This window comes from Mytilus californianus, unplaced genomic scaffold, assembly GCF_021869535.1.
Source record: "Mytilus californianus isolate M0D057914Y unplaced genomic scaffold, xbMytCali1.0.p SCAF_77, whole genome shotgun sequence".
Classification (NCBI taxonomy): domain Eukaryota; kingdom Metazoa; phylum Mollusca; class Bivalvia; order Mytilida; family Mytilidae; genus Mytilus; species Mytilus californianus.
This window is the reverse complement of record NW_026262731.1, coordinates 188,264-211,792: the sequence shown is the minus strand read 5'-3', so window position 1 is coordinate 211,792 and position 23,529 is coordinate 188,264. Positions and strand designations below refer to the sequence as shown.

At 32.9% G+C, this 23,529-nt stretch overlaps 1 protein-coding gene across 1 annotated transcript in view; it reads right to left on the bottom strand.

The window, feature by feature from the left end:
* LOC127710406 (uncharacterized) overlaps nt 1-6,179 on the bottom strand; it is a 36,065-nt gene extending 29,886 nt beyond the window's left edge. The window contains exons 1-2 of the mRNA XM_052216236.1: nt 5,896-6,179; nt 1,378-1,441 (exon numbers count right to left, since the gene is read on the bottom strand). Coding sequence (XP_052072196.1) covers nt 1,378-1,410 — 33 coding nt within the window. The 5' untranslated portion in view covers nt 1,411-1,441; nt 5,896-6,179. The remainder of the gene's footprint in view (nt 1-1,377; nt 1,442-5,895) is intronic.
* Between the last annotated feature and the right edge of the window lie 17,350 nt (nt 6,180-23,529).

The following is a 23,529-nucleotide window of genomic DNA, read 5'->3' as shown; positions in this document are numbered from 1 at the left end:
TTATTATGGATACATTTTAATGTAATACGGACAATACAATTCCGGGAGGAGAATCTGCGACGCACTGGTGGTGTAAGGAAATATCTGTCTATCAACACTTTAAAATGGATACTTGCAATCCTAGATGGCAGTTAAACCCTTGCTAAAGAGAGGTGAAAAATACCAAAGGGTTATTCGAAAACAAACTGTCAATATCATGGCAAAAAACGAAAATCGACGAAAAAAACCGAAAACAGTACACAAAACACAAAATAGAAAACTAAAGACTAAGCTACATGAACCCTGCCAAAATTCGTGGGGCGTACGTTGTGCAGTGCTGGATTTATAAATACGCAGACATGTCAAGTCAGGATGGGAACGTTAAATTCGCTGTTCATGTAGAAAGAGCGCCATGCTCTACGCACACGAAGAACACTTGCACCAACTGCTTGAGGGTATTTTGAAGTTAGCCTGTCACAATGCTTTATTTCTGTCTCTTTTTAATAAACCCCCTGTGGAATTCCAAATTCTCCACCTCTAATCCCGGTCTATTCCTACTACAGGACCGACCTTTTGTTTTTCATAATTTGTTTTCATCCTGAACATCCATGAAATGTATGCCATTGAACGTAAGGCAAACAACAATCAATCATTATTCCATTCAACGCATATCGTGTGAGGATATGAGCATTTGTTAGAAATTAATGGTAGAAAAACCATATTGTTTCCAATAATTCAATATTCTATTTACAGAAAATTAATGAAAACCAAACCTAATTACGATGATAAATGACTGATTTGTGAGATATGAAAGTCGATTAACTACTGTTGCCTCTAACTGTGATCTTGATTCCTAACCAAAATGTCCACATTTTCCAAAGTCATTCACCAATTGCAGAACCATCCTTTTGTATTTATCAATAATTTGTTTCGTTCTGAAAATGCATGAAGTATTTTCCACTGGACGTAAAACAAACAACAATCCTTGATTGCTCAAGACTGTGTGAACACGGGTATGAATTCATAAAACATCATGCCACGCTTACACTGCAATATGTCCGCCTTAAATGAACCGTGGAAAACATCATAATGGACATTTGTACTAAAGTTTGAAGTTGATCCAATAGTAAATTAATTTGAATCAAATATTATACTGGGAATGAACTGATTTCACACTTTACATTTCTGTGATTAGCATTGATTAGGGAACCATGAAATCGGGGTCAAAACAGTTATTTGGAATGTGAATCAAATCGTTTGCATTAAATGAACATCATTACTAAATTTAACGTTGATGTGACAATTTCATGGTAAACTTCCTTAACCCGAAACAAGACTGAGATACAGAAAAGAACCATTCTATAATTGAAGATATGTCAGATTTTAAATTATACATACCTGGAGAACAGTCAGTAGGATGAACATGTCCATGATTTCTGTTCTTTATAAATAATTATTCCATCTAAAATAATAAACATTAAACAAATCTAAGGTTAAGATATTGGACCATTAACTGTGGATTACAATGCTTAATAACCCAATATTTGGCTTAATAATATTGTTTATTCTTGATGCACCGTTGGTCGATGTCAAGATATTTGTTTTATTTGTTTATGCCTAGTAAATATATAGTCAAGAAGAGAGATGTCCTAAATTCTAAACATACATGTAAAATGAGTTAATGATGAGAGGATTAGAAAATATTCTGTAAAACTACCGAGTGATAACAAATCATAGGTAAATAGATAGATAGACCTCGATAACTTTATGTTGTAAAATAGTTTAAAAATTGATTAGGCATTAAATACAAAGGCCACACAAATAATTAAGCCTCTGACTCATGTTTGAAATTTCAATATACCAAAACTTAATTTTTTAGGTGACCAAAACAGTCAAACGCGCTTAAATTTGTGTTATCACACATACAAGGTGGCAAAGGAATGCATACATACAACAGACTAAGTATGGAAGATAAATTATATAAAAATATCAAAAGCATCAAATAACATGTTGAAACTATTTGATGTACAATACTTGAGATATAACACTTCTTGTCCCCACAATTCTTAAATATCACAATAAAACGAAACTTAACGGACGATTGCGAAATTCACTAAATGATTTTACCATCAGCACTAAAAAATGTTATTTTCCTTCTTTTCTTTTTTTTTTCATATACATGTATATATTTTATACAAAAGTAAGATGATAATCTCCTTTCTTCATGCTGGATATCACATTTTAACAAAACGTAATATTAATGAAGAACGGTACATAACCGGATCGTTTAGATATGATATCTTTCCCTAATTGTTTACTACCATTCGTTCTACAGTAAGCTGTGTGGAAAGTTGTAGAATAGTTTGTCTGATTATTCCTTTTGTTTAACAAATGATCAGGGTATTTTGATATTTTTCACATTAAATCTTGTTTGGTATTTGATTTTTCTGACTACTAAGGCGCTTCTTTCAAGTACCCTTTGAAAAAAGAGAGGTTTGGTTATGTTGATGCAGGCTTAAAAATGTGAAATATAGGACAGGTTAATATTTAATAAGAGAAATATTGGACTAGCATACAACATGTTCACATGTGGCATTTTAATTTGAAACACACAATTTTCATTTCAAACATGAAGTTCGTCAGATACAATGTACATTTATGATATTTATTGTTTCTTTTTCAATAAACTGCTTCTCAGTCAAACTGTCAACGAGAACTCATTTGCAACAAACAAAGGGTTTATTACCTATAACAAATGACCTAAAAGGATTGTCAATACACGCTATGGACGTTTTAAATGTAGGCGAGGTATGACGAACATAGCCGGTTTAATAATACATCTAAAACACCACTATTTACCATAGTATTTATAGACTCCTATCCTCATAACAAAAGAAACATTGAACTGATCTTTTCAATAAGTCGATTTGAAAAATGTAATTGATCTTAATGTATACGTCTTGTATTTTTTAATGCATTAAGAAAACATATTTTGTTCTGTCTTCATCAATCTTAACAAAAGAATAACGATTTTAAATTCTGGTTTATGATCACGTATCAGAATTTTACACAAATGATAATGTGATCCTACAAAAACAATTATGGATATATAAATGGCAAAGATCTTTGGTATAATCGTAATTCAAACCCAGTTTTTGGTGGAGTTAGTGTTGCTTAGTCTTTGGTTTTCTATGTTGTGTCATCTGTTCTATTATTTGTCTGTTTGTCTTTTTATTTTTGGCCATGGCGTTGTCAGTTTGTTTTCGATCTATGAGTTTGACTTGTCCCTCTGGTATCTTTCGTCCCTCTTTCATATATAACCAATAATTGTTTTCAACGGTTAAAATGTGTATTACAAATAAAGTGATTTATTGTGGAAGCATGTTCACAAATGCAGAATTTCATCTACCGTGCAATTACGATTTTATAGGTAAACATTGTACAATTTAATTTTGTAGATTTTACCCAATTTTATACAAAAACTACTCCAACAGAATTATGAGGAAGAACGACTGAAATTTTACGGTCACAATCACGAATTGAATGACCGATATGATACGTCGGTGTCTCAATACTCTAGCGACATGCTGCGCGATCTTAGTTCTTTAGATGTCAGAAATAATTGTCTATACTGTAATATTACAGGTTGTGATCTTGTTGATTACGACAATTTAAGCGCTTGTAGATTCGCATGGCGGGTATGTTTGCTTTAAAATGGTTGAAATCGTATCTGGTTGTGATGTTGGTTCATTGGCATTCACCCAAGTTATCATGATTTTCATGTTAATTTTATGTTACAAAACAAATACATAAATTATGAAAACAACTTGCACTCTTTGTATTCCTTTCACTGATATTTCTAATTTTTGTTGATTTTTCTTCGAAAAGAAAGTCAGTATTCGACATTTTATAACAAAGGAAAGCCGTTGAAACAAGTTTATCTTAATTAAGTAATTATAAATATAAAGAGGGCGGGTACATAGTATCGCTTAAAGAACGATTTAAACAATATGGTACAAAGTAAAAAAAAAATTACTAATAACGTCGCCAGAAAAATAAATCGGTTTTTGATAGTAATATTATCAGTTTCAATTTATTTGCACATTCGATTAGTTCGTTATTAACAAATTTTACATCAATTTTCTCAAAATCACAAACATAATTGAGAAAATGAACGTGTTCAATACTGTCTTTTCGTGATAATTTGATTTATTTCTAATAATCAGTTATTTCCCCCTTATCATTGTTAAAGAATAAACGACTCACATCTAACAAGTGACAACGGTTATCCTACTTTGTTATTTAATGGTGTAGTTTTTAAACAATATTTGAAATTATGTGAATACATCGCAAAGAGAGTTTAATTGTCTTTACTTGGTTTCTATATATTAAAGACTAACATGAGGACATTTACAATCAAATCAATTTGTCAAGATTGAGTTAACATATTTACTGAAAGCGTGTAATTGTATTTTGTTGTGGTTACATTTCAAAGATATTAAAATTATTTTTTTTAGATTGATAAAACGTAGGATGACAATATTTACTAAACTTATTATGCTTTCCTGAAACTACTTAATCCATTTACCAATGTAAATAAAACAAAGATGATGAAATGAATACTGTATGTTGTCCATTTTGAGTTATTGGCTTGAAAGTTCAGAGTGTTTATTGTGCAATATCATCACACATTCGTCATTGTTGTGAAAGGTTATTTGATAGACCTTCCATTTTAACACAACGGATACTGCATTTGAACTTAAAAGTGATATTGTGTGATTCAATTGGACACACCCCAATATTTATATTTGTTTTATGTATATGTGTGTACCTTATATCATGTATATTGTGACATATTTTAAATTATTTGTTGTATTTTAAATAAACATTTAAACAGGATGCCTCATATTTTTTTTAATAGAAAATTGACAGACCATGCAAATGATATTTGAACTTAAGCTTGAAGTCTTGTATTTAACATTGACCTAAATAAGAATTGTAAAATTGTAGTTTAACAATTATAGTTACGGTACTGAATTTAAACTTAAAAAAATGATTTAAATATCGTGTTCAGTATTTTGCTATTTAAGTTATTTTTTGAATAAATGCATACGGAACGATAATGTTCATTATTTATAATCCAAACAAAGAAGTTATGACCTTACATGTTGAAAAAAGATCATGTTCTATTTTGTGTAAAAAAAAAAAAAATCTTTTTAAAATGTGTCTAAAGCTACAGTCCTAAAAATCAGAAAACAAACTATGGATAAAAAATGACCAAAGTTTGCCAACAGGGATATAGACATACATATGACATCATATATACAGTACTGGATTTTAGTAGTAACAAGTCTACTGACAAAAATGTTATATATACAGTCGTTTTTACAAAATTTAAACATCGGATAAATACTGTCATCATTTATTCATAGATACTTATTTATGATAGAAATTGTATCATAAGTTATTTAACGGAAACGAAATAAAGTGCCAGTTTCCAATAAATCAAGGACAACTCCTGAACGGTAAAAATCAAAATCGTATATATCGAACTTTACCTCCATTTTGTCATCAGTATCAGCATATCACAATTTGAAAAGCATTGCTTGAACGGTTTATAAGCCATTGCACGGACACTGTTGGCAGCCGCCAGTTTCCAATAGATCAAGGGACATACGGTAACTCATGAACGGTTAAAGTGAAAATCGTCTATATTGAATTTTACCTCCATTTTGTCATTAGTATTAACACATCAAAATTTTAAAATCAATGGTTGAATGGTTCATAAGTTATTGCACAAAAACTGTTGGAAGCCGTCCGCCACTTTTTACTCTCCGAAAAAAACCTAGTTTAACTTAGGTTTTTAAGATAGATAAAACGTAGAATGACCATGTTTATTAAGCTAAATATGCTTACCTGAAACTATTGCATCCAGAGTTGAATACGACAAGATGATGAAATGAATGCGTTATGTTATCCATTATAAGTTATTGACTTGAAAAGACAGAGTGTCCATTGTGCAATATCATCACATATTCAGCATTTTAGTGAAACGTTATTTGATATAAATTCCATTTTATCCCAACGGCTTCCGCATTTGAACTTAAATATGATATTTTGCGATTCCTGTGGACAAACCCCAATATTTATAATTGTATTATATATACGTGTACCTTATATTGCGACATATTAAAATAGGTGGTTGTATTTGAAATCAAACTTTAAACAGGATACCTGATATTGTATAGAAAACTGACAGACCATGCAAATGATATTCAACTAAAGTTTGAAGTCTGGTATTTAACATTGACCTAAATTAGAACTGAAATTTGTTTTTTTTGTTAACAATTCAAATTGAGATACATTAAAAATCATGTTTTGATTTTTCATGTAAGGAATCTTTTGAATTAAAGAATACGGAACAATGATGTTCATTATTTATATTGCCATCAAAAAAGAAATGACCTCACATGTTGAAAACATATCATGTTAGAGTTTGCTTTAAAATAGACGAATTTCGTTTGAAACTGTGTTAAAACTACTATTATTGTAATCATACTGACATTTCTTTATTTTATATTTTAGCCTGTTGGTGTGTCAATATCTCATGAAATATTCGTAGGTAAGCTGTTTCTGCATAAATACGAGGAGTTGATAATTTCTAGCAATTTAGTATATAAATACAAACAGTCCTTTATAATGTCAATGTAAACACTGTTTTATATATGTATCTATATATATATATAAGTCTATTACAAGGACCAACCATCAAATATAATATATACGGGATCGTCTAGAATAGACTATACTGCGCAGATAAGGAAAAAAATATATAAATCAAAAGATATGCACAACGGTACTAATATGATATGGTATTATACGAAGATGATGTTAGAAAATCGTGTTGACAAATATTTTGGCTTAACAAATAGCCTTCGTCAGTGTCAATATGTATACAATGTCTAAAAATAGCAACAATCAACATTCAATCTATTTAGGCGTGGATCATCTTGTGAAAATAAACTGAAACAGTTACTGAATTAAAATTATATGATTCTCTAAGAATGTGACAACTCTACGACAGATCCATCATTGGATCACCAGTGAAGGTGATACACGGCTAAAACAAATAGTATACTCATAATTACTCTCAATATCAGCACAACAATGTTAAATCTGCAAATTTGCGGAAGCAAATTGTTGTTCTCTCCCCGCCTGCACTGTGTCTAGCGCTCTATGTAAATATACTGATGAAACTCTCAATGTAATGTGTAAGTCACATTAGCATGACAATTTTCCAACACAAAAAAAATCGCTTATAGAACACAAAACTACATGACTGTAACATGTCTCTGTGTAACGTTTAATTCGTTAATTTCCCTCTATTACATGATTTACATTTCTGATCTTTTGTTACTGTTGTTGACAAAGCTAGCTGCTTTTCATAAAAACACACCATTTGTTTTCAAAAACAACCCGCCTCCAGGTCAATAATCTAGACCCAACATCCATAAAGATAAATCTTTACGAGTAAAATGTAGGAGTTTTCGAAACTGTACTTATTTATTGAACTGTTCATATGTATTTAAACGAACATCATACTTTTTAGTTGTTACCACTTATTAGTTTGAATCAAGTAATAAAAAGCATGAAACATATTTCGAATTGTGCTATAAGCTGGTTTGTATAATAGGTGGGGAATATGAAAGGCACACTGTCTTCTGGAAGTATTTGCCCACACGTTTCATATTGCTTTTATGCAGCAATTCTTCCTTTTTATAAACTTCGTTCCACATTTGGTTGTCAACTTGGTCTGTTAATCAATTGATATTGATCATTGATGTAGAATAAACATTGCAAATGTAATTAAGAAATACAGAACTCCAAGGCAAATTCAAATAAGAGGAGGTCCATAAAAACTAACAAAATCACACCCGCCTATGCGCAGATCGTTTTCAATAGGTTTTCAGTTTAATTTGGAGCGACAGCATATCATTAACATTCTATGTTATGGGGCCATACTCATTTCAGTGAATGACTTATCTATTATAAAAAAGGAAAAAAAAAGGTTTTCTTTCACATTACTAGACCAACCACATAAATATACATTGTATCAACTAGTGGAATTCATGCAAGTTTGATAAATAACTTACAATGTTTCAACGTTATTTTCAGTATTCTGAAATTGAATGTTCATCTGGTGTTATAATCGATACTTTTATGATTTGTGCTTATCGCAGACTAATGGTTGGCTTGTATGGCTTTTTTGAAGTCAGTTTATTTCTGAGGGCGCGTTTTTAACGATGCAGTTTACTGACTGCATTGCCACGTATAGTTAATCAACATTTACAATGTCTTCAATGAGGATTAAAGCATTGTTATTAGCTGGAAAAAATCTTTTTTGGTGTTGTGTTGCACAAAAAATAAATCTATTATCGTTTCTTTCAGAGAATCTTTTCAAACGGAAATTGCACTTACAAAATGTACATTATCACATTTTGTCGAACAACAATTTCCAAAAGAACGAAATTCTCTGTTGGGTGCTGGAGGCCACCCGGTTGTTTTTATCTGTCCATGACTTATACTTGCATATAAACGCCTGGTTGTAAGAGACATTGCACATACTCCGCATATACGATACGTTGTCTTCTTTTTGAGATGGTTTCAGTCAGGGATGGGGTAACTGGAAATATTATGGTAATAAAGGGTTGAGATCTCAAAAAACATGTTTAACCCCGCCGCATTTTTGCGCCTGTCCCAAGTCAGGAGCCTCTGGCCTTTGTTAGTCTTGTATCATTTTTATTTTTTGGTTTCTTGTGTATAATTTGGAGTTTAGTATGACGTCCATTATTACTGAACTAGTATACATATTTGTTTAGGGGCCAGCTGAAGGACGCCTCCTGGTGCGGGAGTTTCTCGCTGCATTGAAGACCCATTGGTGGCCTTCGGCTGTTGTCTGCCGGTACGTATGGTCGGGTTGTTGTCTCTTTGACACATTCCCCATTTCCATTCTCAATTTTATTATGCATTTCAATTTTACATTTGTAATTGAGCATTTTTAAATTTACATGTAATATGGTAATTTAATTAATTACATTGAAAAACAAAGTATTGCTAAATAACTATTCAATCACATTTCAATTACATGTACTTTTTATGTGTTAATGATAAGAAATTATGTTAATATTAATTGTAAAATCATATTTATTTCACAAATATACCCCTTTGTGATTCATAAACAAATCCAAAGCGTTGCTGGCACAGTTAAAAAAGTTTCAAAAATGAGATCAGGAAATTTGTTGGTTGAATGTTCCAACAAAAGTAAATCAACAAATTTGCTGACAATGAAACAATTACAGACTTTCCTGTTTCTGCCTCCACTCACAATAGTTTAAACAGTTGTAAAGGAATCATTCGAGACAGAAGTCATTACCTTGGTGACCTCACCGTGGAAGAAATTTGTGAGGAACTTTCAAGCCAAGGTGTAACTGATGTTGTTAGATTTCAAATAAAAAAGAATGGAAATACAATCAAATTAAATACATATCTTTTGACCTTTAGAACTCCAACTCCTCCTCCAGCTATTACTTTAGGATGCTTTGGAATCAAAGTTGACAGGTTTATCCCTAACCCAACTCGATGCTTCACTTGTCAAAAGTTTGGTCATGGAACCAAACAATTTTGTGGTACGCAGAGATGCTTCAAGTGTTCTGACGAAGGACACGAGGGAACAACCTGTAGCTCTGAATCTTCTAAATGCGTAAACAGTGGTGAAATACATTTTTCATCATCTAGGGACTGCCCTGTTTACCTTAAAGAAAAAAATATTATTAAAATTAAAACAGAAAGAAACGTCAGTTACCCATAAGCTAAACAGACAGCTTCTGTTTCAAATGATCTCCTTGTTTCGAACGGACCATCGTACGCAAGCAAAGTTGTCCGCTCATTCAGTCAGGAGCATACACAAACTCGCATGACCTGGCCAATTGATGCTGAAACATTTACAATGTTGCCTGTTGAAACAAAACCTAACGATAAAATATTAATTCCAAGAAAACCAACACCTAAAACCAGTACCCAGTCAACTGAATCTTTCTTACAGAGCTCAATGTCATCACCTAAAAAAATGAAAAAAAAAAAAGAAATCAGGTAAAAAAGGTGCAGTTAAATCAGACAGTTGGGGCAGTGAATCTATCTGGGATCTTCCTAGTGACATAGATGATTTATCCGTCTTAAATAGTCTTCCTCCATCTGCATCAAATAAAACGTCTACTAGTATATCTGCATCCTGTACAAAGTCTACTAAAGCCCGTCTCCTCTTCGTTCTCCAGAACAGAAGAACGTCCAAAAGAAGCCAGCACATCCATCCTCTCAAAAGTCTTCTGATACCAGGTCGCGGGGTAGGGGTCGAGGCGGAGTAACACCAGCTGCGTGTGGTGCAGGAGATCGACGACTCTCCTCACACAACAGATTTTCAACACTTAACGACGAATCAGAAATGGAAATCGAAAGTGTTTCGCCACCCGAAAGATCACAATCTCAGGGTGAGCGAAATAAGAATACTGGCAAACTCGATAGCATTCGTCCTTCTGTTAATAAAAAATGACAATATTATTCAATGGAATTGCCGAGGTCTTAAAATAAATCTTCTCGAGTTAACGCTTCTAGTTCAGTCTTTTTTACCTTTTGCATTTTGTCTTCAAGAAACTCATCTAAAAGAAAGTGACAATGTATCTTTAAAAGGATACAACATCTATAGCACATTGTCTAAGGCGGATCAACTATTTTTGTGAAGGACAACGTCATTCATAGCACAGTCCAACTAACCACAGATCTGCAGGCAGTTGCAATTCGTCCATCATTAGATAAAACGATTACATTATGTTTTATATATATATTCCACCCAATTCAAATATAGAGAAAGCTAAACTCAAAAACATCACTGATTAATTACCTTCACCTTTTATACTTATGGGAGATATCAATGCCCACAATCCGTTGTGGGGAAGCAAGTCTCATAATGCCAAAGGTAAAATTATTGAAGACTTTGTCTCTCAAGAAGGATTATGCATTTTTAATGATGGATCTAATACTTATCTTCACCCTGGAAACGGGTCTTATTCTGCTATTGATATCACTATTTGCGATCCCTCTCTTCTTTTGGATTAGTCATAGCTTGTTCATGATGATCTATTTGGAAGTGATCACTTTCAAATAGTACTTGAACATCTTTTAAATTCTGCTCAACAGAGAGTACCTCGTTGGAAATTAGACAAGGCGGACTGGCCCTTGTTGGAGAATCTCTGTCAAGCGGAACTTCAGTCAAAGATGTTTGAGACTGTACAAGATCCAATTTTAACTTTTAACACATTTAACTTCAATTGCAGACAGAACAATCCCTAAGACCTCGGCAAATCCAAAACATCCCAGCAAACCATGGTTTGATGACGCCTGTGATCAAGCCATAGGTGACCGTAAAAGTCCGAAAGACGGTTCAATCAACATCCTACGACGGAAAACTTAAGTAATTTCCGAATTTTTCGCACTAAGGCACGGCGGACTTGCAGGCAAGCACGACGGACGTCTTGGAAAAAATTGTCTCGGGGATAACATCTAGCACTCCGATGACAAAAGTATGGAATATGATACAAAAGATAAAAGGTAAAAATTATAAAGCCACAGTAAAAAATTTAAAAGATGGCAATGATTTATTTACATCTGAAAAGGATATTGCCAACAAGCTTGGTGAAACTTTTGCAAAATCTTCTTCTTCTAACAACTACAGGGAAGATTTTAAAAAAGTAAAAAACAGAAAGAAAAAATAAAGTTGAACTTTAAATAAAAAAATGGTGAAAATTATAATAAACTCTTTTCTCTGGAAGAACTTAAAACATCTCTGTCAAAAGTCCATGATACAGCTATAATATTCACTATCAACTCTTAAAACACTTGCCAGATTCCTCGCTGGAAGCTCTTTTGCAGCTAATGAATAACATCTGGGAATCTGGTGATTTACCATCAATCTGGAAGCTTGCAACCGTCGTGCCTATTCATAAACCAAGTAAAGATCACACGGATCCTATTAATTATCGACCAATTGCTCTTACCAGTTGTGTCTGTAAAACACTTTTAGCCAATATCCAGTGTAGATTCCGATAGGGTCGCAGTACTCTTGATCATCTTGTTCGATTCGAATCATTTGTCCGCAATGGTTTTGCGAAAAATGAACATGTGGTGTCGGTCTTTTTCGATCTTAAAAAGGCCTAGGACACTGCATGGAAGTATGGTATTTTAAAAGATCTTTTTGATATGGGGTTGAAAGGCAATATACCACATTTTATTTCGAATTTTCAGTCTAACAGACAATTTAATGTTAGAGTAAATTCAACCATGACTGATCTGTATGATCAAGAGATGGATGTCCCTCAGGGGAGTATTTTATCTGTTACATTATTTAGTCTTAAAATTAACAGCCTTGTTGAAGTTTTGAATAGTAATATTGAAGGTTCATTGTACGTTGATGATTTTTTAATATGTTACAGAGGCAAAAATATGAATAACATAGAACGACAATTACAATTATGTCTTGGAAGAATTGAAAAATAGGCCTCGGAAAATGGCTTCAAATTTTCTACTTCAAAAACGGTTGGGATGCATTTTTGTAACAAGAGGAAATTGCATCTTGACCCAGAACTCACCTTGTACGGAAACCCAATTAAAATGGTTGACGAAACTAAATTTCTTGGGTTAATTTTCGATAAAAAGTTAACCTTTAACCCCATATCAAAATGTTAAAATCAAGATGTTTAAAAGCATTAGATATTTTAAAAGTTGTCGGCAGAACTGACTGGGGTGCTGATCGGAACATTTTACTTAATTTATATAGATCTCTAGTTAGATCTAAACTAGATTATGGCTCAATAGTGTATGGCTCTGCAAGGAAGTCCTACATACAGATTCTCGATGCTGTTCATCACCAGGGTTTGCGTCTCTGTCTTGGCGCCTTTAAAACCTCACCAGTTGAGAGTGTGTATGTAGAGGCTGATGAGCATTCATTCTCCAACAGACGCTTGAAGCTTGGACTTCAATACGCTGTCAAGTTAAAAGCATATCCAGAAAATCCTGCCTACGACTGTGTTTTTAATCCAATTTACGAAGATGCATTTGCGAAACATGAAAATAAAATTCCTCCATTAGGAATTCGTTTAAAACCATATTTAACCACTTTTGCTTTGAAACCTGTCGCACAAATTGAAACTTGCAAATGTCCTCCCTGGGAACTTCCCAAACCTTAAATGATTTTCGATCTCCGTAAATACAAAAAAAAAATGAAACAAACCATCTATTAATTCAACAACATTTTGCTGAAATGAAGGCAAATTATTCAGATTTTTCAACTGTTTATACAGATGGATCGAAGGATGGAATCGAGTTGCATCTGCCGCTATCCTTGATGACAGAGCTGCGACTCTCCGTTTGTCATCTGACGCATCCAGATTTACTGCTGAAGCACAGGCAATAATTTTGGCTTTAAAATTTATTGCTACTTCAGACAAATCCAAATTTATAATCTGTTCTGATTCACTTTCATGCTTACAAGCTATACAACATACTGAAATTAGAAACCCGATAATTCTAAAGATTTTATCTGTAATGAGGAATTTAAAAATTCTTCATAAAGAGATAATTTTTTTATGGGTACCGAGTCATGATGGAATCCATGGAAACACGATTGTAGACCAGGAGGCAAAAAATGCCCTGGATGACCCTTTATCTAACTGTGATATACCATATACCGATTTTAGATCTAATATTAGAGAATATGTTTTTAATATTTTGAAAAATGAATGGAGTACAAAAGATGATAATAAATTACATGAAATTAAACCTAATTTAAGTAAACCTTTCAATAATTTTATGTGCAGAAAAGATCAGTGTGTTATTTCGAGATGTCGTATTGGTCATACTAGAATAACACACGAGTATCTTCTTAAAAATGAAGATGAATCACAATGTATACCTTGCAACTGCAAGTATACTATTAAACATGTTTTAATTAATTGTATTGACTTTGCTGATATTCATAGGAAGCATTTCAATGTCAACAATATGTATGATTTATTTAATAGTGTTCCAATTACGAATATTGTTTCATTCTTGAAGGAAGTTGGAATATATTATAAAATATAAAAATGTTGTATAAATTTAAACTGATTTTAATTTTTATCACGTTATCTTAGTGTTTGAATTTTATTTGTAAATAAACAATTTGCTTAAGACTTGAATTTTAGTTTATAGAAGGACCTTTTGTCTGATTTTAAAATTATACTGTAAATTGTAAAAATATTTGAATAAGCTCTCGCCGCGATATAGCCTTTTTGTGCTCATGCGGCGTAAAGCAAACACCAATCAATCAATCAATCTATCAATCAATTAATCCGTGTGATCAAATATATCACTTTCTTTATCTGTGTACTCCTGGGTATAACTGGTTGCGAGTTTCATTTGATACACCCCTCATGTTATATTTTTAAGTTTTTTAACATATATTCTAGGAAAATCCTCCAAGTCACATTCGGAAGCTACCTTCTATATCTTATTTCTTTTTAAGAGGTTTTCTGTCTTGACATATTCATTTAGTGTATTGGACATCTTGGATAAGTTGATCATTTTTGCAGCCTCCAATTGATCAGGTTTTCTTTTCTAATAATTGATGGATCTTCAAACAGTTCTGCCCATCTAACAACAAGGTCTTTTATGTTGTTGATATTTGCCTTTACTCCCTCTAGTTCTGGTTTATCTGAGTCACGTTCAACAACTGGTGGTAATACCCGAGGAACCATCTTGCTCCCATCCTTGTCTTCTTTTAACAGTTCCATACAGCATCTTACATGTAGCCATTCAACATCTTTGGGCCAAGCTCAAAATTATGCGCAACATATTATCAAATAGATTTAACAACATGTAAATATTCAAATGGGTTATGTTTGCTCAAATCTCTACATTTATCTGTGCAACTTACGTGTTGATGTTTCTTTTTCTGATGGTTAAGCAAGCTGTCATTCCTGGTTTACAGCTTCCCTCAGGTACAGTAGTCTGTTTCACACAAAAACTTACGACTAAGATTGATCGTAAATATACTGAATTGATTATTACTTAAGATCAATCTTAGTCGTAAGTTTTTGTGTGAAACCGTCTCCAGTTGAATCTTATAACGGAATGAGTTGATTTTCTGTGATTAGACAGTGCACCTGTGCCGGCAAAAACAGTTCGGCATATCTGGCATCTGTATAGCTGCAAATATTATCTAAATTTTGACGAAATTGCACACAATACTTAATAAAGAATATGTGAAATGAACGGTTTTAAACTATAATCCTCAAAAATGTCAATATTGCACCTTTATCTCCTACCGATTCACATAACTTGGTGTTAATTGTGAGTTTTATTCTCTTTGTTATTAAAAGACATTCGGTATTGTTTGATTTTTTTACAGAAAGGGTCTTTTACATGCACAGGGCGTGACATGTTCCTGTACGTGGGGCCTCGGATTTAACGTCCCCATCCGACGGACAAGAGCCCATTGTGTGCGTAAACTTGGACATAAATTCCAGGCTAGGACGGGCTTGTAAGTTTTAGGAGAACAAGTGCAGTGTTTTCATTGTAATGCTGTATCTTTGTTTATTGTAACTTACAATATTATATTTCTTTATTGTAATTTGAATTTATTTCTGCGCTGAAATGGACAAAGGTTATTTTATTTTTCGCTGAAATGCTCCGCTGGGTTGTATATCGGCGCTGAAACGTTAGTTTTTTTTTAGTCCGAAATGTCACGAGGAAAATTCAAAACGGAAAGTCCCTAATCAAATGGCAAAATCAAAAGCTCACGGAGTCTTATGACAACATCCAACCTTAATATTAATTTGCTTAATGGATATGAATTAACTCGTTAAACTCGTATCGTTGTTGGGAATTTCCATGGTGTGTCGTCAGTGATTGACTTCGGCTTCGGGAAAATAATATGACCTTTGCGATTTCCTAAACAATTTAATTTTTCGATTCTAAACGCGTATACAAGATCCATTAAATGTCAGAATTGGTTCTTCTTTGGAAAGAAGGTCATATTTGGTTAAAATATATTACACGAAACTTTAAAAGTGTAAATCCAAAAGAAGTTTTTAAGAAATATGCCATTTTTGATCATTTTATTTTGAGAAAACCAAATAAACGATTTATTGATTGTTTTTGGTAATTATATGATTGATTGATTGTTGGTTGCTTAACGTCCAGTGGCAAATATTTCATGCATATTCAGGACGAGAACAAGTTCACAATAAATACAATAGGTAGGTTCTGTAATTGATTAAGGGATTAAGGTCGGAGAAATTTAGACTGCCACGGGAAATGAGGGTATATTGGATAGGGACAGAAATTTAGCCTTGCAACAGGTCACCTACGGACCCCTCGAAGAGTTGTTGCAAGGGTTCTTAACGTGCAAAGAGCGTGGCACTCTCTTTGCACGAGGCATCGGATTTAACGTCCCCATTCTGACCGGACGTGGCTGCAAATTTGTACATCCCGCACAGCCAAACGGACGCCCCACTTTAGCACGGGTTTTACTGCCGGTCGGAGGAAGACCAATGGTGACCATACTTCTATTCCCCAGTCACCCTTGGGGGTTGGTAATTATATGAAACTGTAACTTGATATCTTACATTTACGTATCATATTATATGACAAATACGTACACAAAAAAAAAACCTTAAATAGTAAAAAATGCTATTGTCCTTTTTTTAAATTTTAGAAAATGTATTGCTACTTCAGACAAATCCAAATTTATAATCTGTTCTGATTCACTTTCATGCTTAAAAGCTATACAACATACTAAAATTAGAAACCCGATAATTCTCAAGATTTTATCTGTAATGAGGAATTTGAAATTTTTCATAAAGAGATAATTTTTCTATGGGTACCGAATCATGATGGAATCCATGGAAACACGGTTGTAGACCAGGAGGCAAAAAATGCCCTAGATGACCCTTTATCTAACTGTGATATACCATATACCGATTTTAGATCTAATATTAGAGAATATGTTTTTAATATTTTGAAAAATGAATGGAGTACAAAAGATGATAATAAATTACATGAAATTAAACCTAATTTAAGTAAACCTTTCAATAATTTTATGTGCAGAAAAGATCAGTGTGGTATTTCTAGATGTCGTTTTGGTCATACTAGAATAACACACGATTTTTTTTTAAAAATGAAGATGAACCACAATGTATACCTTGCAACTGCAAGTATACTATTAAACATGTTTTAATTAATTGTATTGACTTTGCTGATATTCGTAGGAAGCATTTCAATGTCAACAATATGTATGATTTATTTAATAGTGTTCCAATTACGAATATTGTTTCATTCTTGAAGGAAGTTGGAATATATTATAAAATATAAAAATGTTGTATAAATTTAAACTGATTTTAATTTTTATCACATTATCTTAGTGTTTGAATTTTATTTGTAAATAAACAATTTGCTTTAGACTTGAATTTTAGTTTATTGAAGGACCTTTTGTCTGATTTTAAACTATACTGTAAATTGTAAAAATATGTGAATAAGCTCTCGCCGCGATATAGCCTTTTTGTGCTCATGCGGCGTAAAGCAAACACCAATCAATCAATCAATCAATCCGTGTGAACAAATATATCACTTTCCTTAACTGTGTACTCCTGGGTATAACTGGTTGCGAGTTTCATTTGATACACCCCTCATGTTATATTTTAAAGTTTTTTTACATATATTCTAGAAAAATTATCCAAGTCACATTCGGAAGCTACCTTCTATATCTTATTTCTTTTTAAGAGGTTTTCTGTCTTGACATATTCATTTAGTGTATTGGACATCTTGGATAAGCTGATCATTTTTGCAGCCTCCAATTGATCAGGTTTTCTTTTCTAATAATTGATGAATCTTCAAACAGTTCTGCCCATCTAGCATCAAGGTCTTTTATGTTGTTGATATTTGCCTTTACTCCCTCCAGTTCTGGTTTATCTGAGTCACGTTCAACAACTGGTGGTAATATCCGAGGAACCAGCTTGCTCCCATCCTTGTCTTCTTTTAACAGTTCCATACAGCATCTTACATGTAGCCATTCCTCATCTTTAGGCCAAGCTCAAAATTATGCGCAACATATTATCAAATTGATTTAAAAACATGTAAATATTCAAATGGGTTATGTTTGCTCAAATCTCTACATTTATCTGTGCAACTTACTTGTTGATGTTTCTTTTTCTGATGGTTAAGCAAGCTGTCATTCCTGGTTTACAGCTTCCCTCAGGTACAGGAGTCTGTTTCACACAAAAACTTACGACTAAGATTGATCGTAAATATACTGAATTGATCATTACTTAAGATCAATCTTAGTCGTAAGTTTTTGTGTGAAACCGTCTCCAGGTGAATCTTATAACTGAATGAGTTGATTTCTTGTGATTAGACAGTGCACCTGTGCCGGCAAAAACAGCTCGGCATATCTGGCATCTGTATAGCTGCAAATATTATCTATATTTTGACGAATTTGCACACAATACTTAATAAAGAATATATGAAATGAACCGTTTTAAACTATAATCCTCAAAAATGTCAATATGGCACCTTTATCTCCTACCGATTCACATAACTTAGTGTTAATTGTGAGTTTTATTCTCTTTTCTATTAAAAGACATTCGGTATTGTTTGATTTTTTTACAGAAAGGGTATTTCACATGCACAGGGCGTGACATGTTCCTGTACGTGGGACCTCGGATTTAACGTCCCCATCCGACGGACAAGAGAACATTGTGTGCGTAAACTTGGACATAAATTCCAGGCTCGGACGGACTTGTAAGTTTTAGAACAAGTGCAGTTTTTTCATTGTAATGCTGTATCTTTGTTTATTGTGTCTTACAATATTATATTTCTTTATTGTAATTTGAATTTATTTCTGCGCTGAAATGGACAAAGGTTATTTTATTTTTCGCTGAAATGCTCCGCTGGGTTGTACATCGGCTCTGAAACGTGAGTTTTTTTTGGCCGAAATGTCACGAGGAAAATTCAAAACGGAAAGTCCCTAATCAAATGGCAAAACCAAAAGCTCACGGAGTCTTATGACAACATCCAATCTTAATATTAATTTGCTTAATGGATATGAATTAACTCGTTAAACTCGTATCGTTGTTGGGAATTTCCATGGTGTGTCGTCAGTGATTGACTCCGGCTTCGGGAAAATAATATGACGTTTGCGATTTCCTAAACAATTTAATTTTTCGATTCTAAACGCGTATACAAGAGTCATTAAATGTCAGATATGGTTCTTCTTTGGAAAGAATGTCATATTTGGTTTAAATATATTACACGAAACTTTAAAAGTGTAAATCCAAATGTAGTTTTTAAGAAATATGCCATTTTTGATCATTTTATTTTGAGAAAATCAAATAAACGATTTATTGATTGTTTTTGGTAATTATGTTACTGTAACTTGATATCTTACATTTACGTATCATATTGTATGACAAATACGTACACAAAAAAAAACCTTAAATAGTAAAAAATGCTATTGTCCTTTTTTTTAAATTTACTGTTTAAAAGCTATATATATTGGAAATACTAAGTATTTTCTACCCTATGGAAAAAATTTCCTTAGCAGTATTTGGCAATACTTTTGATTATTTTGGGTTCTCAATGCTATTCAACTTTGTAATTTATTTGGCCTTTCAATTAGTTAGATTAGGAGCGTCACTGATGAATGTTGTATAGACGAAACGCGCGTTTAAAAAACAATTATAAGCATGGTACCTTTGATTAGTATTTGGAGCTACAAAACTGTTGCCATAGGCGGATCGAGTATTTCTGTAGAGGAGGAGCACTTAGTCTTTTGCTATATATGTGGGAGCCCTGACCTATTTTGCTCTTAATATTCCTCTTAATTTTGAAGTATTTCCAGATAAATTACCACTCAGTTCCTCCTATGGGTACACTCTTAAGGTAATGTTTTGGCTATATATCTTTCAGTTTGATCACGTCTTCATAATTTTCTAACAAATTGACACCATAGCATGTGTTAAGAGAGGAGAAAATGCTTCTCCTTGAATAATGATCGTTCCGAGCATTTTCCCTATGGTTTTGTATGTCCCTTCAATCAACTCTAACATATTGGTCAGCTCGTGAGGATTGTTTTCATTTTCTGATGAGGTGAACACAAATGCATGGATGGGTAATCAAATTCAAGGCACTTTTGACATTACTTTAACAAGATAGAGTGATACATCTTTAAAGCACCTGTGTACCCGTGAGGCAAAGTAGGTCTGGATGGCGTATATCTGGTTTAAGTTTGTCGGTGATAACTTTCTCTAATGCTCCATAGTTGGGACTGTCTTTGACTTTCCATTTCTTTTTCCTTATTTCATCGCCACTCAATTTGGAGGGGTTGCATATTTGGTTGCCATCTTCCCTGAAAATGTGTGTATGGTAGAAATGTGGTATAACATTGCTTATCCAGGTCTCTTCAAGCTTATCTGTATCACTTTCAGCTTCTCGGGAGCACCACCAGACATGGTTGCTGATAGAACGAGTCCACGGCTTAATTTCGGTTAGTAGTTTCTTTGGTTTAATGTCCTGGATCTTCTTTATAGACTTCGAAAGTTGCTATACGTCAAACTGGTGGTTTCTATCGCTGTGGTGTGTTGCCATTGGTTTTTGTATTTGCACGTGTCTCTCAATTACTACTTCGGCAACTGCAAGATCTGCATCTTTAATTTTACTATGGGAGTGCTGAAATCATATTAACGTATTTCGTGTTCATCTTTTCACAAAATATAAAGACTCACATGTACGCACTCATTTTTTTCATAGATGTTAGATCTCTATACAAGAATATATAAAATATCGGCTGTTATCTGCTTTGATCGTGTTGTTGTCTCTTTGACACATTCCACATTTCCATTCTCAATTTTATTTTTATTATCTTTTTTGATACAAATATCCAATAAAATGTATAAATGTAAGTTCAATTTCTTCGATAAATTTTATTCTAATTTTAGTTTAAATATATACCATCATATACAAAATTGAAACAACACGTTTAATAATTTCATGCGTCCGAAGCGCTTTTCTGGATTTACCTTCATCAGGAACGCTCAAGGCCAAACATTTGAAATCCGAGGATGTATAAGTACCGAAACAGTTGAAATCTGAGAGACAATGCAAAACCAAATTAAAAATACAAATAACAATTACTGTTTTGTTTTTCAGGTAGCGATGCTGTCATATTATTGGTGTAGCATCTGCTGTCATTGCTGAATGGGAGTGGTAATGTCCGAATAACTTCATCTAAAAAAAGATAGCTCTAGGTACAGGTACTACATTACTGCATACATTTATCATGTTTATTATTGCGATTGATGAACAATGAACAGAAATACAAATTTGATTATAACAATTTTAGGAAATGCTGCAAACAAATAATGTTAACAAAAATATAAAGTTCAAGTTTTATTTTTATAAAACATATCCCTTTGCAATTTTTGCATTATAAAAATATTGAAAAATGTTCTGGAATTGCATTACATTATGTAGTTTATTTTCAAAGTTATAAAAAAGGGAAAACTCTACCGTATGCTTTTAACAATTTATAAAGTTATGCATGTTTAGGAAATCTAAAACATTTAATAACATCATTAATGGATCATCATCTTCATTTTATTTTTGTACCAACAGGACTTACTAGGTTGGTTGATATGATCAGGTGACATCAGCTCAGTGGATGGATCACTGTTATTAATTGATATTGGTATAGTGTTGGTGTTTACCAAAGAAATTAAGTCTTATAACTTTCACAATAAAGATAAGTTGATCAGATTTAAAACATAGACAAAACTGAAGTTTTGGATACATCATATAGCTAAAAACATGCAACATTGTTGTATGTATAATAAATACTAAGACAAAGTTCATTTTTTGAAAGATTTGAAAAGAACAGATGAATGCTGCTTTATTTTTTTAATCGCACATAACAAAAAAAAAACATATTTAAATCTCACACACCAAATGAATATCCAAGAAAAAAAAAAAAACAATAAAACAATCTGATTCCTTTCACGACAATATCATCAATACTAGTTTAAATAAGTTTTATCTTCATACAATAATCAACTTACTAATTGTCTGTTTTGCAATTGCTCCTCTGTCACGTGTGGATTTACTAGGAATATTGACACTATCTGAAAAGGAAATAAAAAATGGAATGTTTGCTTTTAAACATTAAATTTGCAGGATTTTCATATTTAAGTAGTACGAGACAGAATTTTTTCCTACTTTGCCAAGATGTATTTTATATTCTGTTTGTTTCAAAAATATAAAGAAGCATAGATCATTGTGTATATAAAAAAGAAGATGTAGTATGATTGCCAATGAAACAACTCTCCACAAGAGACCAAATGACACAGAAATTAACAACTATAGGTCACCGTACGGCCTTCAACAATGAGCAAAGCCCATACCGCACAGTCAGCTATAAAAGGCCCCGAAATGACAATGTAAAACAATTCAAACGAGAAAACTAACGGCCTAATTTATGTACAAAAAATGAACGAAAAAACAAATATGTAACACATAAACAAACGACAACCACTGAATTGCAGGATCCTGACTTGGGACAGGCACATACATACAGAATGTGGCGGGGTTAAACGTGTTAGCGGGATCCTAACCCTCCCTCTAACCTGGGACAGTGGTGTAACAGTACAACATAAGAACGAACTATAAAAATCAGTTGAAAGAGGCTTAACTCATCAGATGGATAAAAATACAAATACTACAAATACAAGTGGATGTGGCCGGGTACTTGTACATTTAAACAACAAAATGACACTAAGTACAGATCTGAGAGTACTCGCTGTTACTGACAGCTAGTTCAAAGCCACTAACAACTAATAAAAAAAATCATGCATCTAAGATTGTTTTCAATCTTCAAATTTAAGTTTGTCAAAGTTGACAATTTTAACAAAATTACTTTGAAAAAAACAATATAAAGTGAATAAAGAGAACACCAAATTATATGATTATGAAACAGAATATGAGAATATTTCTCTTACTAAATGCTTCAAAAAAAATATGAAAGAAAAGTTGTCTATTTGCTACAGAATGGAAAACGTAAACATAATAGTATTACATCCCTTTATTAAATACAGTTAAAAATAAATATCAGTAAAAACTATTGTTATGTGTTTATAAAAAGGATCTTATACTCAGATGAAATTACATACATTTATTCTTTAAAAAGAAAAAGTCTCACAAATAAATTGCATCTAGATCAAACACTTGCTGAAAATCCTATTATAATTCAGTGCAACTTACCATGGTGTTTCTCAATGTCCTGTTCAGACCCCTCGCTGTCATTACTGCTGTTGGATTGATTGATTGATTGTTGGTTGCTTAACGTCCAGTGGCAAATATTTCATGCATATTCAGGACGAGAACAAGTTCACAATAAATACTATAGGTAGGTTCTGT